General features: G+C 35.2%; 1 protein-coding gene across 1 annotated transcript; it reads left to right on the forward strand.

Annotated features, from left to right (window-relative positions):
- The first annotated feature begins 543 nt into the window (after positions 1 to 543).
- On the forward strand, positions 544 to 14,746 carry DAZL (deleted in azoospermia like). Its single transcript, XM_049766483.1, has 11 exons — positions 544 to 576; positions 4,397 to 4,543; positions 4,805 to 4,896; positions 5,761 to 5,812; positions 6,409 to 6,472; positions 6,557 to 6,696; positions 8,800 to 8,871; positions 9,580 to 9,630; positions 11,012 to 11,125; positions 12,632 to 12,730; positions 14,693 to 14,746. The coding sequence occupies exons 1-11, from the start codon at positions 544 to 546 to the stop codon at positions 14,744 to 14,746; spliced, it is 918 nt and encodes a 305-aa protein (XP_049622440.1).
- Positions 14,747 to 18,149: the final 3,403 nt, after the last annotated feature.

Genomic DNA, 18,149 nt, shown 5'->3' on the forward strand with positions numbered 1-18,149 from the left:
GGTGACAGGGTTCTTCACCCCTTGGAGATTTCGGGGTGCTGCTCTCATTTCCCGCCTTTTTGGGGGTGACGGGGTTCTTCGCCCCTTGGAGATTTCGGGGTGCTGCTCTCATTTCCCGCCTTCCTGGCTGGGGGCTACGAGGTTCTTCACCCCTTGAGATTTGGGGGCGCTGCTCTCCTCTCCATTTCCCGCCCTCCTGAAATGATGGCGGCGCCCAGAGGAGCCACCTCAAGAGTGGGGTGTTGGGGGGAGGGTCAGTCAGGCCGGCGAGGGATTCAGGAGCCCTTAAACAGGTTGTGGGGGGTGAGGATGATGTGGGCGGAGTTCCAGTGTGGCTTCCACTTGTGGGGTGACTGCTGGGCGCCATGATGGTTGCCCCTCCCCCACCCCGAAACTGGTTAAGTGTTTGAGGGGGGTCCTGCAGAGCCCCTAAGCAGGTTCTGGGTGCGAGGAGGATGAGGCCTGGGGGTGGCTGTCCTCTCGAGTTCCATAGTGCTGCGACTTGTGGGGTGACCGCAACTTGTGGGGTGACTGCAGGGCGCCATGATGGTCGCCCCTCGCTCCCCCACTCCGAAAGTGTGTGTGTGTGTGTGTGTGTCCGTGTCCTGCAGAGCCCCTAGGAAGGTTCTGGGTGCGAGGATGATGAGGTCTGGGGGTGGGTGGCCTCTTGAGTTCCACAGTGGCTGCGACTTGTGGGGTGACCGCAGGGCGCCATGATGGTCGCCCCTCGCTCCCCCCGGAAGTGATTAAGTGGGGGGTCCTCCAGAACCTCCACCAGCTCAGGGCGCCCCCGCTGGAATAGTCATTTAGGAGACGTTTTTTGAATTTGGGGGGGAGATGTGGAGGAGGAGCTTAGAGGTGCTTGGAACCCGTGATCAAATCAGCTTGTTCTATAGTTTGCATCCCTTTTTTTTATTCCAAATGTGGCATCCGGAGTCTCCCCATTTTTAAAGAGGCCACGGGAAAGGGTTTATTACAGACACTGCGTGTGAGGATTTGTCAATTGTAAGATGCAAGTAGAGTGAACAGAATTAGAGTTGGGTTATTTACCAGCAAGGTGACTTGTGTTTTAAAGACCGTCACTTTTCTTCTCGTTTTCTACAAGAAAAGGGGGACGTACTGATAGATTTATTTCCCCTTAATTTGGTTTTGGGGCTACACCCGGGGGTGTACCCTCACTCCAGGTGGGGTTTGGGATGGGGTCCTAAGTGTGTGAAACAAATGCTCTACCCGCTGACCCTGGGGGATGGGGAGGAAATAAAAGACAACTTAAGGGGCAGGAACCCTAGTGGGGAGGCATTTGCCTTGCACGAAGCTGACAGCCTTTTTGTTTGATCCTTGGCATCCTGTAGCACCGCAGGGTGTGGCACCAAAATAGACCCAAAAAGGAAAAGAAAAAGAAAGTCTATTAATTCACTGAAAGTTATCCAGACCAGAAAAATAAAAAAATCTGTCTTTCCTCCCCCACCCCCCGGACCTATTAAAGCTTCAATGAATATGTTCTTATTCACATTCTTTTTATGAATATGGAACATTTAGATGGGTAATTTTTTAATTTAAAGAACTGTGATTGGGGCCGGAGGGATAGCCCAGCGGCTGGGCATTTGCCTTGCACGCGGCTGACCCAGGACCAACCTCGGTTCTATTCCCGGTGTCCCATAGAGTCCCCCAAGCCAGGAGCAAATTCTGAGCGCAGAGCCTGGAGTTACTAAGCATCATCGGTTGGAGGGCCACAAACCAAAAATAAATAAAATTAAAAAATATAGAACCATGATTTACAAAATTATTGATAATAAAATTTGAAGCATGTTTTACAGAAGTTGCACCACAGTATAGAACAGTATTTTATCTCTTGTATCTTTTACTTAGTATAATGGGTCTTATTTCAAAGTTAAGTTTAAAGTAGTTTTCAATATAGTTAGAGAGTAAATTATACGATAGATTAAACAAGTTTTTCTGTATTAAAACAGTTCAATCTTTTTATATCAGTTTTTGAAATAAATTGTTCAAAGGGGCTACAAAGGTGAAGGGCCTGCAATTAAAAAATATTCACTGTCTCAATGTGATGTAAGATTTTTTTTTGTGTGTGTTAACTATTTTCTGACTATGCAGAGTGCTGATAAGGGATTGCTTCTGGCTCTGCATTTAGGGGATCACTCCTGGTAAGCTGCTGGGGCCTGGGAGGAGGGGGTCTAACCTAGGACAGTGCCATAACTGCTGCACTCTTTTTTTAATTTTTGAGGTCGAATTTTATCATTAGCCATTAGCTCTTACTCCGGAAAGTTTCTTAGCCATCTATTTGTATTTTTCTTATTAATTTAAAAAAACTTAAATTATGACTATAGTTATAATGAGGAGAGCCCCTTATTTCTTATTTCAGTGACAGTGACTAATACAGCATGTTTTTATAATATTACAGTCTTTAATACCCTTTTTCATAGCTATTTTTGCTTTCTTACCTTTTTCCTTATCTTTATCAGGACTTGGATTCTCTCTGCCAAAAGAAATGTACTCTAATCACTTAAAAGTTTTTGCTATTCACTTTTATTTCCTTAATTTGAGCTTTTTGTTGAGTGTGGATATGACTAATGACTAAAATGACAGAAAATCTGTTTATTTCATAATGTGGACTTAGGAATTGAATATATTTATTATAGAGTACTGAGAAGCAGTAATTTAGTAACAATTTTTTCCAGCTTCTGTTTTTGTCATCAGATTATCCAATTATGACAGAATTGATAGTAATATTAATAGTGAAAATTATGTTAAAAGTTTTTATTTCAGACTCCATCCCTATTTAATGTATTATGTTACAACTACTTATTTAAAACCCCATTAACTAATTTGAACTTATAATTAAAAATTAAATCTAATGTTTCATTTTTTGTATGCTTATTACTAATGGTTAAAAGTAATGTTTTGAGGAGGGAGATATGCTGGGAACAGGGGTGGAGGGAGGACAACAACTGTAGTTGGAATGCCCCTGATTCATTGTCGTGTACCTTAAATATCACTGTGAAAGATTCGTATTTCACTTTGGCCACAATAAAAATTATTAAAAAAAATAAAGTAATGCTTTGAGACATCAAACTTTGCCTAAACTTAAGCATTACTTTGTATTTATGGACAATAATTTGAATATATAATTTGGACATAGTTTAAAAGTAACTGAAGGTCTGTTAACTGGGCATTGACATACAAGTTATATGTATATATAGATTCGATGTATCTATCTATATATATGCATACAATAGTTTTAAAAAATTCCAACACTGGCATTGTTTGTTTACTTTGTTAGCTTTGAGCACCACCTGCTGGCTTATGGCTAAGATTTGGCAATAATTTTGTTAAGATAGGACATTGGTAAAGTGATGTGAAGTATTTCATAATTAATATTCCAGGGAAGTACTCAGCAAATTTGTGCAACCCACGCCAGATCAAACTTCATATAATATCTAGTGTGGATTTTGCCCTTATTGACTTTTACTAAATCATTAGCTCAAACATACATTTTACTCTTGTTCATATAACTTGAAATTTGGGGGTCATATGGGGATGTTCTCTGCATTGTAGGATGTTTATAACCACTCTTATTATTATTATTATTATTATTATTATTATTATTATTATTATTATTATTATTATTATTTTGACCAAAGTGGATTACATATCTTTCACAGTAATACTTTAGGTACATATTGACATTGAATCAGGGGAATTCCCACCACCAAAGTTGTCCTCCCTCCACCTGATTTCCCAGCATGCCTCCCATACCCCCCTCCCTCACCTCCCTCCCAGCTGCTAGTATAAGTGGTCCCCTCTGTGTCTAGCTTGCTGTAGATTGGGTATCAATAGCAAATAGTACAAGAGACAACAGTGAACAAAGTTGGAATTGAGAAAGTACTATTCTCGTTAAAATTTTATGTTTACATGCTCTTATTTTGAAAACTGAATTTGACCTAAGCATATTAATAACTAATTTACAACAAAAGCAGTTTCTATGAGAATTTTTGTTTGGGGGTGAACACTTGTTCAGAGGTTGTTACTCCTTGCTCTGCACACAGGAATCTCTCCTGGCAGGCTCGGGGACCAGATAGGACGCCTGTGATCTAACCCAAGTCGGCTGCATGCAAGGCATACGCTGTACCCACTCCAGTCCAAGAATATATTGACTTGTTTTTAAGTCACATCTGGTGGGATTCAGCAATCACTTTGGGCAGTGGTTGGAGACCATAGAGGTTTCAGGAAACTAATCAGGGTTAGTTGCATGCAAAGAAAGTGCCATAATTGCCTTATTATCATTCTAGTTTAATAGTTTGTTCTTAAAATTATACTTTGTATCAAATGTGGTTTTCACTTGTGCATTCAGCGTTTAAATCTATTCTCCAAATTTCAGTCTTCTACAAATCCTGAGACTCCAAATTCATCCATCTCCAGAGAGGTCAGCACTCAGTCCTCTTCAGCTACGACCAGTCAAGGCTATGTTTTACCAGAAGGCAAAATCATGCCAAATACCGTTTTTGTTGGCGGAATTGATGTTAGGGTATTGTATTTATTTCTCATTTATATTTTAAAATGTTATGTAAATAGTGGCATTTCTTCCATATGAAAATTTTAGTTTGTTATATGATACTCAGATTTGGAATTGGTTTTATGTGAAATCTGTAAAGACTAAAATTATCCTTGAAAAATGCTAGAGCTTGGGGGAGTAACTCTTCCACACGATTCAAACTTCTTTGTAGTAGAATTGAGAATTGAGTATTTGAATACTGTATTTTCTGAAGTCAAAATCTTTTTTCTATAGATGGATGAAACTGAAATTAAAAGTTTCTTTGCTAGATATGGTTCAGTGAAGGAAGTGAAGATAATCACGGATCGAACTGGTGTGTCCAAAGGGTAAGTAAAACATGATCATTATAAGTTATCAAAAATACTGATATGTTGTATCTGTAGAGCATCATAAAAGTATTCAAAACTTGTATTATATAAATGAAAGTTGTTAGTTATTGTCAACTCAATTTTTTTCTCATATTTGTATTGAATTTTTATCATCATTTATTTTAAATAAGTGGATTGATTTTTCTCAAATAATTAAGGCTTTGGGGGGGAAGAACTTCATAAAAGAAGATCCTTTTTTTGTTTTTGGGGGGCACACAGGAGGTACTCGAGTTATTCCTGACACTGCTCAGAAATTACTCCTGGAAGACTCCAAGGACTATATGTGATACTAGGAAATCAAATCTGTGTGGGCTACATGCAAGGCAAATGCCCTACCGACTGTTATCTGCCATTAATGTTAAGTTTTAATCCTTTGCTGTAAGTAAAGTTAGGTTTATACGGGGCCAGAGTGGTGGTGCAAGTGGTAAGGCGTCTGTCTGCCTTGCTCATGCTAGCCAAGGACGCACAGAGGTTCGATTCCCCAGCATCCCATATGGCCCCCCAAGCCAGGAGCATTTCTTAGCTCAGAGCCAGGAGTAACTCCTGAGCATCACCTGGTGTGGCCCAAAAACAACAACAAAAAAATAAAGTTAGATTTATAGGTAAGTTTTTATGTTAAATGGTGTTTCCATACTGCTTAATCTTGATAAGCATATTATGATAAGTAGGGGTAAAAATACTTTTTTAGAAATTTTTGTGTATATTAAAAATATTTTCTTATTCTTTGTTACTATTTTCTCAGTTAACTTCAGAATACTAGAAGCTTTAAGCCATATACTATTATTGTGGTGGTTTTTATATTTCATTTATTTGCTTTTCTAGCTATGGATTTGTTTCATATTATAATGATGTGGATGTGCAGAAGATAGTAGAAGTAAGTAATTTTATGAGAAAATTTATTTAGCACATGTATGATAAAATGTTTGTTTGACTTCTAAATATACTTGGTTTTCTATAAAATAAAGATATTGTATTTGAAACAATAATTCCTGTTTGAAACTCAAGTTTAGGTTAGAACCTGTTTATTAAACATTTTGCTTCATAAACTAGAGATTAAAATTAAATTAGAAACAGGTTTAATAAAACAGGTTTTTGATCACATCCCAAAATACCGCTAGAAGATTGGCAAAAGTAGTGAGAGTAGGTAAGTAACTTTAGATTTAAAAATTCTGATTTGGGGGCCCGGAGAGATTGCACAGCGACGTTTGCCTTGCAAGCAGCCAATCCAGGACCAAAGGTGGTTGGTTCGAATCCCGGTATCCCATATGGTCCCCCGTGCCTGCCAGGAGTAACCCCTGAGCACTGCCGGGTGTGGCCCAAAAACAAAACAAACGAACAAAAAATTCCGATTTGGTTTATTCTTATCACTGATCTCTGTTAATAGGAACTGTAGAGGATTTGGGATTTTTACCAGAGTTTTAAAGTAAGGATATAGAGATTGATTCCAGTTTTCTTGTGTCTTATTTTCAGTCACAGATAAATTTCCATGGTAAAAAACTGAAACTGGGCCCTGCAATCAGGAAACATAATTTATGTGAGTAAGGAAAGAAAATATTCTTGTTGATGCATGGTTGCTTCTCAAAAAAACTAAATATATTTCTTTTTATTCTGTAAAAAGGTGCTTATCATGTGCAGTCTCGTCCTTTGGTTTTTAATCCTCCACCAACACCACAATTTCAGAGTGTCTGGAGTAGCCCAAACACTGAAACTTACATGCAGCCTCCAACCATGATGAATCCTGTAACTCAGTATGTTCAGGTAACAAATTTTTATATTCCTGAATTTTTAATTCTTTAACTATATTATTGGTGATATTATAGGTAGGAAGTTTCTTAAAAGTAGAGAGGTAGTAATGCATATAGGTTACTTGCCTTGCATGCGACTGACCTGGGTTCAGTCCCTGGAGCCCCACCAGGAGTAAGCCCTAAGCACCACCAGGTGTGGTCCCAAAAACAAAAAGGGGGGAGGTCGGGTTCTCCTATTAACCATCTGTGAAATTATATCCACAATTTATGTTAACTTACACATATCGTTCCTTTTGTATATTTGAGTATTTTTGATGTATTTGAATAATGGGAAGTCTATTCCTTAACGTTAACAAATTTAGTATTCTCTTAAGTATCATTTATTATTGTAAGTTAAAATATGCTTTTTATGATTCTGAGATCTTTTCACTGTAGACACGTAAAATATAACCTATTTCCTCTTTCCCCCATTATAACTCCTAAATTAAAGAAAACTATACTTGTGTATATGGCTGATTTATTCACTAAAAGTAGCAATTCTTCATTTTCAGTGATTTCCAGATGCCTCCCCATATAGATAGTAGTTGAATGTATTATAATTTTGAATTGGATAGGGTTTTGATTATTATACTTGTCATCACTGAGTACATGAAATATTATATGTCAAGATTTTGCTTTGGTTATTTCAGAATTCGATATAGAATGTTCATATTTAATAGCCATATTTATCAAGTAGGCATTGCTGATTAATTGGGATGTATGGATACCTGTTATAAAACAGAAGGAAGTGCTGCTTATATCTAATATTTAGTGTGAACTATTCTAGATATATTTATAAATGTTATAAATTAGATGTTTTTATTAAATATTTGTTGGAAGAAGTAAGATCTGTTCTTTACAATAGATCTTTTCTTTTGGGGGGCACACTCTAGTATTCAGGGATTACTCCTGGTTCTTTGCTAAGGAATTACTTCTGGTGGGTTCAGGAGACCATAATGGATACTGGGTATCAAACCTGGTATAGCTATATGCAAAGCAAACACCCTACCCTCTCTGCTATCACTCTGGCCCTCTACTTTTGACAGCTTCTTGGTTTTAAATAATAGATTATAGTTTTTAAAGTTAGAGAAAGAGCCATAAATTGGGTAGAATTCACATTGACTATTATTATTACTATTATTTGGGGGGGGGTTTGGGCCACACCCGTTTGATGCTCAGGGGTTACTCCTGGCTGTGCACTCAGAAACCACCCCTGGCTTGGGGGGACCATATGGGACACCCGGGGATCGAACCGCGGTCCCTCCGCTTGCAAGGCAGACACCTTACCTCTAGTGCCACCTTCCCGGCCCCTACTACTATTTCTTAATATTGTCAGAGGAACACGTATTTTTACAGAAAATAGAAGGTGTATTAATGTAACATTTATTTTTTGTATTTGATCGAACCCAGAACTTCATAAATGCAGAACTGAACAGCATTCTTCTTCCCTGATGGAACTCTGTCTTAATAAAACATTATAATCGGTGTTTAAAACAACTTTTGGCCTAAAAATGCAAATAAATATTTAGATTGGGAGAGTCAACTCATTTATCCTTTCTAATTTTTCAGAAAAAATGTCAGTCACTCAATTAGAATTTTAAATAGAAAAGTAAAATTCTTTTTTTTGTTGTTGATATATCAAATAACATTCATTTCCCCCCCACACACACACTTTTCCCATTATTGCTGACTAGGGATTGCACCCACTTGGTTTTGGTACTTTCCTCTTTAGTTGTGCTAGTTTGGGATTACATGCTTTAATTGTGGTGCTTACACATGTACTCACAGGGTGTCACACTCATTTAAGATTGCTTTTTTCTGCACATCCTGATGGTCCTGTTGACCAGGTATTACACTTCTGGCTGAAGTGCTGTGTATAATTAGTTGTAAGGTTTGAGTATCCCCTTGTGTGCTGGAGATCACACATACCACGAATTACAGACAACAGAACTTCTAAAATTCATGACCTTTTGCTTGCAAGGCAGGTAGTTTAACCCACTGAGCCATCCCAGCCCACTTCTTTTTAATTTTTAAAACTACTTTGAGAGTTCATTTTTTTTATAAACCTTATTTTCAGGCATATCCTCCTTACCCGAGCTCACCAGTTCAAGTCATTACTGGATATCAACTGCCTATGTATAATTACCAGGTAATTTAAGGAAAAAATTATTACAAACTCTATAATATTACTGATACTTTTTTTTTTACATAAAGTTCCCAATGGTTTGTCATTTAAAAAAATTTTTAGAGCAATGGTTTTCAACCAACGGTCCATAGAGTTCTGCTGTTCTGCAGGTATAGAAAGTTGAAAACCACTGCCTTGGTAAACTGCTGGTTCATAAACCAATAATATATACAGGTAGGTGCCGGTCTGCAGGGGTAAAGTTTAAGGAGAACTTATTTAGAGTTAAGACAAGTTAACTTAGAAGTTGTTAATTTTACAGAAATGCACTTAGCAAGAGATTTTTCATGTACTGTCTTAAAGATTGGGCATCGCCTTCTATATTTCAACACAAATTTTCATTTGCCAAGATGATAGTTGAAATACTAGGATGGTGGTTGAAATTCTTAGAACACTTGAGTTTTAATTATATTTGTGGTTTATTTAATTTGGCTATTAAAATAGCAATTTATGCCTAAGGATATGAACATATTTGTGACCCATAACCATATGTATGTATGATAATAAAGAACTACTTAGCTTGAGTTTTCCTGAAAGCTAACTTTAGAAAATTAAGAAAACCGAGTTCATATATGATAGTATTAGTACAATCTTATTTTTTTCTTTGATTACTGTAATAATTTCAAGGAGCTAAAATAGCAGTATATAACTAATCCCCCTCTCCCTTTTTTGAAGATACCACCACAATGGACTGCTGGAGAACAAAGGAGTTATGTTTTTCCTCCGGTAAGGCTAGTTAACCAAATATAAAGTATTATTTAAAAGTATAGGGCTGGAGAGATAGCACAGTGGTAGAGTGTTTGCCTTGCATGTGGCCGGCCGACCTAGGAGGGACCCAGTTGGATTTCCAGCATTCCATATGTCCCCCAGTTTGCCAAGGGCTGATTTCTGAGTGTAGAGCCAGGAGTGACCCCTGAGCACTGCTGGGTGTGGCCCAAAAACCAATAAATAAATGAAGTTTTAAAAAAAGCATATTCTGGGGCCCGGAGAGATAGCACAGTGGTGTTTGCCTTGCAAGCAGCCGATCCAGGACCAAAGGTGGTTGGTTCGAATCCCGGTGTCCCATATGGTCCCCCGTGCCTGCCAGGAGCTAGTTCTGAGCAGACAGCCAGAAGTAACCCCTGAGCACCGCCGGATGTGGCCCAAAAAAAAAAACAAAACAAAACTAATACTTATAAAAAAAAAGCATATTCTGGTTTAATTACTATGATTGTTACATTTTATTATGTATACCCAGAATTATTTTTACATTCTCTTACATAATAGATTGTGTTTTACTAATTTCTGATTAACCCATATATATAGTATATTATAATATATATTAACTCACATGTGTAGTGTATATAATATACTAATTGTGTGAGTTAATCTATCATGAGAGAAACTGTTTTTCAAGTGGTTTTTATGGCTCAAGCATAACTTCTCTGCATAAAAATATACAATTAACAAAATAATAAAGGACAAATAGCTAAGCCTATATTATTTCTATGGGCTTAGAATTAGTATGAAATTTTCTTCCCATAAAATATTGATGATGGAAGGAAATATTTTGCTATTGACATGTTACTGAAGGACAAAAACAAGAGTGTAAACCTCTAAAACACCTCTGAACTTTCATTACCTTGTATTTGAACAGAATTGGATATCTGGGACTTTGATTTTTTTTTTTTTTTTAGAAGGGACCTTCCAAACAACTTGTTGCTTGAAGTATCATGTTCCAGGATTGAGTTTGGAGCCTCTGTATGCCAGGCATGCAATCCAAACCTGAAGCTATCTCTCTGGCTTCAGAATTGAACTTTAAAGGACATAATCAAGAAGTTAAAATTCTCAAGCACAGAGAAATTTCCATTTTCTTACGATGTATTAATTTCTTTTTCTAAGAATGCTTCAAATTTTGATTATATTGAAGCTTGGGAGTAATTTAAAAATAAATGGCTGCCTTACTGCATTTTAATTATTCAGTTTAAATTTTCTAAAATAATAGAATTGAATTTTAATATTGGCCACATTTATACATTCATTCAATATCAACTACATTTTGAGAAATAAGTTGTTTAGAACCATATCTTACATTTCTGTAATTGCATTTTTGTTACTTTTAATGTAGGCTTATACAACTATTAACTACCACTGTAATGAGATTGATCCAGGAGCAGAAGTTCTGACAAATGAATGCTCAATTCATGAAGTTACTCAATCCTCTGGAAATGGAGCACAGAAGGCAAACACCTAATTTTTATTATTCATATGTATTCATTATAGTTCTATTTAAATAATGTCCTTTTGAGAGGAAGCATCTTACTCAAACTTAGCTATGAAAATCATAAATCACAGAGCTTGACTGATAGTTCATCTATTATATAAAAGTGAATTAAATTTCTGACTATCAGATTTTTTGTTTATATTTATAGTTTCTAATTCAGTAACTTTTTGATAATTCTTCAATAATAATATGCTTTGTCAGGATGCAATGAATAGGTTTCCTTAAAACATTGGGGCTGGAGCAGTGGTGCTAGAGGTAAAGCATCTGCCTTGCAAGCACTAGCCCAAGATGGACCAAGGTTTGATCCCCCGGAGTCCCATATGGTCCCCCCAACCAAGGATCGATTTCTGAATGCATGGCCAGGAGTAACCCCTGAGTGTATTGCAATGGGTGTGGCCCAAAAACAAAAACAAGAAAAAATCTACTCTTGAAAAGGGGGGATTAGTGTGATATTAACCTTGTTTTTTATTTTTGTTTTATATATATATATATAATTATGGTGTTTAAATAAAAATTATCAAAAAATAAGATTTAGACTTCTCTTAATAGGATAAGTAGAAATTGTCAAGAATAGTGGAGTCAGGGTTGAAGCAATAGGTAGAGCAGGTAGGTCTTTTGCTTTGCAAATGGCCAACCCAGATTTGATCCCAGGCATCCAATATTGTCCCCTTAATTTGCCAGGAGGGATCCTAGAGTGCAGAACCAGGGGAAAGCCCTGAGCCCTGTCAAATGTAGTTTCGAAACAAAGAACAGTGAAGTCACTAGAAATCATATAAATACCAAAATTAGGGGCCAGAGCGATAGCACAACAATACAGTAATTTGCCTTGCACACGGCTGATCCCAGGACAGACCTCAGCCAGATCCCCGGCATTCCATATGCACCCCCACAGCCAGAAACAATTACTGAGTGCATAGCCAGGAGTAACCCCTTAATGTCACTGTGACCCAAAAACAAAATTAAGATTTCAATTAACGGTATCTCCTCCTATACATGCCTGTTTTCCTTTTTAAAACTTACTTAGTGGTAACTCTTCTTGGATGGGAATGTAGAAGTAAGTGATTTGCTGGAATATGCACAAGTGAAGAACTCCCATAGAAGTGTGTGAACTTGTCGTATATTTCTTCTCATTAGAAAATTCCCTGATGTGATATATGATTTAAAATTTGAAAATATTAATAGCTTATAGTATAATTAAATTTTACTTAGTATATTCTTACCTGAAACATTGAGTCCTTAAATAGGAAAAGTTAACAAATACTAAGTAAATATTAAGTAGTATTAAAAATGTCCACTTTTTAGGATTGTACTAAGATGTTTCTTAAATTTAAATTTTTTTCATGCCAAATTATATGTTATAGAAATCAGTAATTACGTAAGAATTCTTTAGAAAAGCATGTACCAAATTCGGTATTTAATAGCTTATTAACAGTGAATATATGACTGAAAACTTATGTGTTTCAGAAATCTGTGGACCGAAGCATTCAGACTGTTGTATCTTGCTTATTTAATCCAGAAAGCAGACCAAGAAACTCTGTTGTTACTCAAGATGATTACTTCAAGGTATGATAGGCATACACTTTATATTTGTCACCTTTGAAACACAGTTTTATTGTGTTTTTATATGTGTATGTATATGACTGAACTGAAGGTCTCACTGTACACGCAAGGTGGTATGTACCTCTATTATTGGCTCACATCCTAACAGTGGTATATATATTGATAGGGTTATATGGTATTTGACAAACCAATTAAATCATTGTTGAGTTTTATATGACAGTATATTACCTAAACCTTGATTGTTTTACTAAGACATAGAATCTTTTTCAGAAATTTACAATTGAAAGGGTTAAAGAAGAGTTTAAATATGTACTAGGTTTGATCAAATGAAAAATTGAGATGGAGGAGGTAGAACAAAGTTTATAAGGGTAGACTGAAGAGAAGGTATCAGTCACAGACATCTGAATGGTTTGAGGGATAAAGGGAAAACGAAGCAGCACACAGAAGTGAATAAAAATAAAGTTCATTCAAAGTCAAAGTGAAAGTATAGTGAATTTAGGTTTTTTTTCTATTTTCTAATTCTGTGGTTTTTGACAAATCATTTAGCAAATCTAATATGAAACAGGATTAATGATCTTTGAGATTACTTTAGTTCTGTATCTATAATTTGAAAGGAACTAAAGTTCTTTCAGTGCTTTGGAATGGTGATAAGGGCAGGCTTTTGTACTTAAATAAAGAAGAAATTTTTCAAAAACTGGTTTATTGAAACATTTGTATACTAGACAATTGAACCATTTAAAGATAGATTATTTTTAGTGGGGCTGTGTAACTATGATCACAATCAATTTTAATTATCAGAAAACCTTCTACCTATTTCCAATCACTCCCTATTTCTCTTCGATTCTTATAGTTCTAGATAACCTAACTAAAGATTTTCATATTCTGGACTTAACCATATAAGAGAAGAATATATTTGGCTCTTTGTAATAGGCTACTTAATGATATTTCAAAGTTAATCAATGATAAAACTTACACCTGTTACATTTTTATTACTCTGTATACCATATTTCTCACTATTTAGACAGTATAATATAAAAGTAAAAGAATTGGACTAGTAGGATAATATATATTGTCCAAATTTCTGTTTGCAATCAGAAATGTTTAAAATTGAGTTTTTACCTGCTATTAGACAAAAAGACTTCCTTATATCTCAGTTTTTCTACTTTGGACTAGGACTTGAAAGCTGATAGTCTGTAGTTATTTGTATTTTGGAACTATTTTTTACTGGCTAAATGGTTGTGATTAAACTTACAAGCACCAAGGCAGGGGTTATACTGTTTTTCTATTATACTCTTTTATACCTTAATTTTGGCCTTACCATGTTGTTTTATATTTCCTGTCTGATGTATGAAGATATTTGAGTTTGTGACCATGTATCTGAGCTTTAAATAAGATGTTATTTGTTAATAGAATACATCATTCCCATAATTTACTCTTCTGTATATGACAACTGAATTTAATTCCTAGGAAAAGACAGTAAAGCGTTAATAAAAAAGACAAATTTTTAATATGTAAATTTTCTCTTTTATTTTTCTAAATAATCACATACCCTTAAGGTTAATGATAATTTATTTATATACTATAAAATTGTATTTTTCACCTAAAACATAGGAATTCAAATTTGGAATTCTCAAGTTGTTTCTACATATGCACTTCATTAAGTAAAACCAGTCATTTTAAAATTACATTTTATACCAATTACCCTTTCTACATCACTGACATCATGAATTTCTGAAAAGATACTGATTCTAAGTCCAGTTAATTGACAGTTCTGATTATTTTTTTCAAAGAAAACTGTTGATGAAGTTAGTCGATATCACAGCATTTAGAAATGCTTCTAAAAAATAGTAACCTTGCTTTTAAATATCAAAATAGATGCTTTAAATACTTTGCAACTCTTTTAGACATGTGATAAGGAAATTTTCAATGAAGTGTAAAAATGTGCTGTTTTCTTTCCTCTTCTAGGATAAACGAGTGCAGCATTTTAGAAGAAGTCGGGCAGTCCTTAAATCTGTTTGATCTTCTCTGCTAACTTTTAGTCTCATGACAAGTTTCTGCTTTAGAGTAATAAGGAAAGAATGAAAGTTATTCACTATTAATACTGAATTTTGATATACTAAGACTTTTCCATAAAGTTTTATAGCTTAGTTTTACTTTAACATTGAAGCCGTTCTTCATTAGGTATTTATTTAGATACTGGTTCTTTGTTGTTTATATAGTTGAAAGTAAAAATAATTGAGACTGACAAGAATAACTTTAATATTTGTAAGGATTTTTAAATTGAAATTGATATTTTAAAGAGGCTAAAAGTAAATGCTGATTTTCAAAAATTGTTTTAGTAAGCATCCTATTTTGAAAGGTCAGAATTTTGATGGTTTGAATATAAGTATTTCATTTCTCCAACTCATATCTGTGAACAATAGTATTTTCATAGTATTATTTGTCTTGAAATTTGCCACAAAAGCAGAGTTTTTAAAACTGCTTTTTTAATCAGTGGAACTCAATATATTCTTAGCTTTATTTAAGTCTTCCTTATCTATACCCAATAAAACAGATTCTAAACAGTCCAATCAGTGGGTCTTTCTTAGTTCAAAGTATTTTATCTTTTCTCTAGATACCACTCATAGATATTCTATTTGATTGGGATGGTAATTAGGATAACTAAAATTCTGAACCTAATTGTTTTTAAAGAATACAAACAAACCAAACTTTACTAGTAAATTTAATGAGATACAGTCACCTTTTTTCTTTTTCTTTTTTTCTTTAAATGCTTATTAATAGCTGTGTCTTAAATTGTGTAAAATTTTGGTATTAAAGAATGCTGAAACTTTTTTATGTTACTTAAGGTTAATCAGAGTATCTGAAAGGAATTTTTTTTGTAAAGATGCAAATAGATTTTTGTTAGCCTATTATATTTCCTTACATTTCCTTTAAAATATGTCTAGGAGAACACAAGTTGTTTGAGTAGCATATCCCAAGAATTAGCATATCCCAAGAATATACTTAGAGTTAATAGTCTATTTCTAGTTGTACGTTGTAACAAACCATAGAACCAGAGCCCCTTTCTGTACCCAAAGTCTTGCTTTCCTGACTGCTACTCTTCTTCCATGCTTACTATTAGAACAAGTGATAAAAAGAAGTAGCAGCATGAATAATTTGAGGGCTAAAGCTTGGAAATGTAGACATAGAATAATGCTTTTTAAGTAGATACTTACATTGGCATCATTTGACCTGCCATAGACATGAATGAAAATTATTTTCTGGCCTTGCTTTCATTGGCTCCCTTGCTAAAACCTGGACTTTATTTACCCCTAATGTAAAGCAACTACCATGGGTCATATCACCAGTGCCCATCATTGTCCTATAATTCCCAATAGTTGTCATGATAAATATGAAGGAGTCTTAATTTGAGGATCCCTAAGATGGTTTTCTTATGCCTCAGAATTAGAAATTACCCTGAAATATGTCCTTTCAAAAATTCTCTGTACTTTGTTCTGTGTATGCCAAAACATTCATATATCAGTCTAGGTTAAATTTCCAGATTTATTAATTGGTATCTAGATTATAAAGAACCAGTTTTAATTATCAGTATAGTCTTAAGAAAACTTAAGGGAATAAACTTCATTGTTTTAGTCCTGAAGAATTTAAAAAAGAGAGAGAAAGCCCTGAACCTTTCAAAATGGAAAATTAATTTTAAATATAAAAGTATGTTTCTATTATCTATTACTGTATTATCTTTGCATAAATGAATAAATAGAAATAAACTTTCTTATCCAAAGAGTTTTTGGCTTGCTTGTCCATGCTATATCTTTCATGGTGAGAGCAGATTGGAGAGATAGATGGGGAATGACAATGACACTTGCATGTACTTCACCCAGGTTCAAGCCACTCATTAGGATTCCCTGAGCACAAGGAAAAATCCTGAGTGCAAAACCAGAAATAACCTCAGGTATGCTCCGCCCCAAAATAAAAATATTGGGGGAGTTGGGTATATAGTTTGACATTTCAAAGTCTACTTTTTTTTTATTAATTGTGACTATAAGTATGGTATACAAAATAGGGAATATTTCTGTTGCTAATTATAGAATTTAAACTTTTCCTATTGTTTCTAATTCATTTGAGGTCATAACAAAAGTTAATACCTCTTTCTGGTACAGCCCTAGGATTTACAGTTATGTAAACAGAAAAGGTGATTCGTTTTTGAACATTCATTTATTGTATTTTATAGCAATTGTGAAAATTATGCCAAGACCTGTAAGATCATAATGAATGCCTTTTGAATAATCAAAGATGAATTTTTAATATTCAAAGTATAATCTGAAGGTTGGCAGTTCTTAAAGATGCATGTTATACCCATAACTCAAGAATATTTAACATTTTAACATTCCATAATTGACTCATATACTTTAAAACCTACTTGGTGATATATTTTTTTGTTTTATTTTGTCATTGGGCCATGTCCAGTAGCACTTGGGTTATTCCCAGTTCAGCACTCAGAAATTGTTCGTGGTAGCTGGAGGGAGGGTGGTGGATTCATGTGGCATGCTGGGGATCAAACTTGAACCGTCACATCCAAGGCAGTCGCCCTACCCACTCTGCTGTTGATCTGGTTCTTACTTGGTGATATCTTAGCTAGACTTGCAATTTAGCATTGTAACTAAATTCTCAAAGGTAAGTCTTTGGGATTGAACAATTCCATGTGTAGAGCATTACATTTTTTAGTAAAAAAAAGTTATGGCAGAACTATGACTTAAAAGATTAGATAGCCCTGGAGATAGCATGAAGGGTAGGGCATTTGCCTTGCATGCAGAAGGACGGTAGTTTGACTCCCAGCATCCCATATGGTCCCCCGAGCCTGCCAGGAGCAATTCTGAGGGTAAAGCCAGGAGTGACCCCTGAATACAGCCAGGTGTGACCCAAAAACAAAACAAAAAGCCTTAAAAGAACCGTATATTGTATGCTTTTTGGTTTCCTAAAAAAAACACCTAAAAATGTTTCTTGTAGTTCAAAAAAATTCTGCAGTTCCAGAGTGATAGTGCCATGTTAAAGTGCTTGTCTTGATGTGCCTAACCCCCCAGCTTAAGTCCCTGGCATTGCATATAGTCCCCTGACACTGCCAGGAGTGATTCTAGAACAAGGCCAGGTGTTGCCCTGAAAGTTCCTCCAAAAAAAGCAAAGTCAAAATATTTTATGCTGTCACCTTTATTACAAGGATGTGATTAAATTTCAAAAATACAGCAGTTCTATCTAGAACTATAAACCTCCCTACACACTTCTCTAAATTTTTATTGGTTATCTTAAAGGTAAGCATAAAAAAGAGCTACCACATTGTGTAATTGTCTTGCCTGATTGCATTATCATTTGAGGGTAATAAGGAGTAACAGTGATAAAGAAACATACCACTCTGTTTTTGCAATAGAGA

This window comes from Suncus etruscus, chromosome 20 (genome assembly GCF_024139225.1).
Source record: "Suncus etruscus isolate mSunEtr1 chromosome 20, mSunEtr1.pri.cur, whole genome shotgun sequence".
NCBI classification, from domain to species: domain Eukaryota; kingdom Metazoa; phylum Chordata; class Mammalia; order Eulipotyphla; family Soricidae; genus Suncus; species Suncus etruscus.

Excerpts from the sequence above, each read along its gene's own strand:
- DAZL (XM_049766483.1), top strand. The coding sequence starts at position 544 with ATGATGGTCGCCCCTCGCTCCCCCACTCCGAAA. Across the intron at positions 4,544-4,804 it reads TTGGCGGAATTGATGTTAGG|ATGGATGAAACTGAAATTAA; the intron begins GTATTGTATTTA and ends TTTTTTCTATAG. Across the intron at positions 5,813-6,408 it reads ATGTGCAGAAGATAGTAGAA|TCACAGATAAATTTCCATGG; the intron begins GTAAGTAATTTT and ends TCTTATTTTCAG.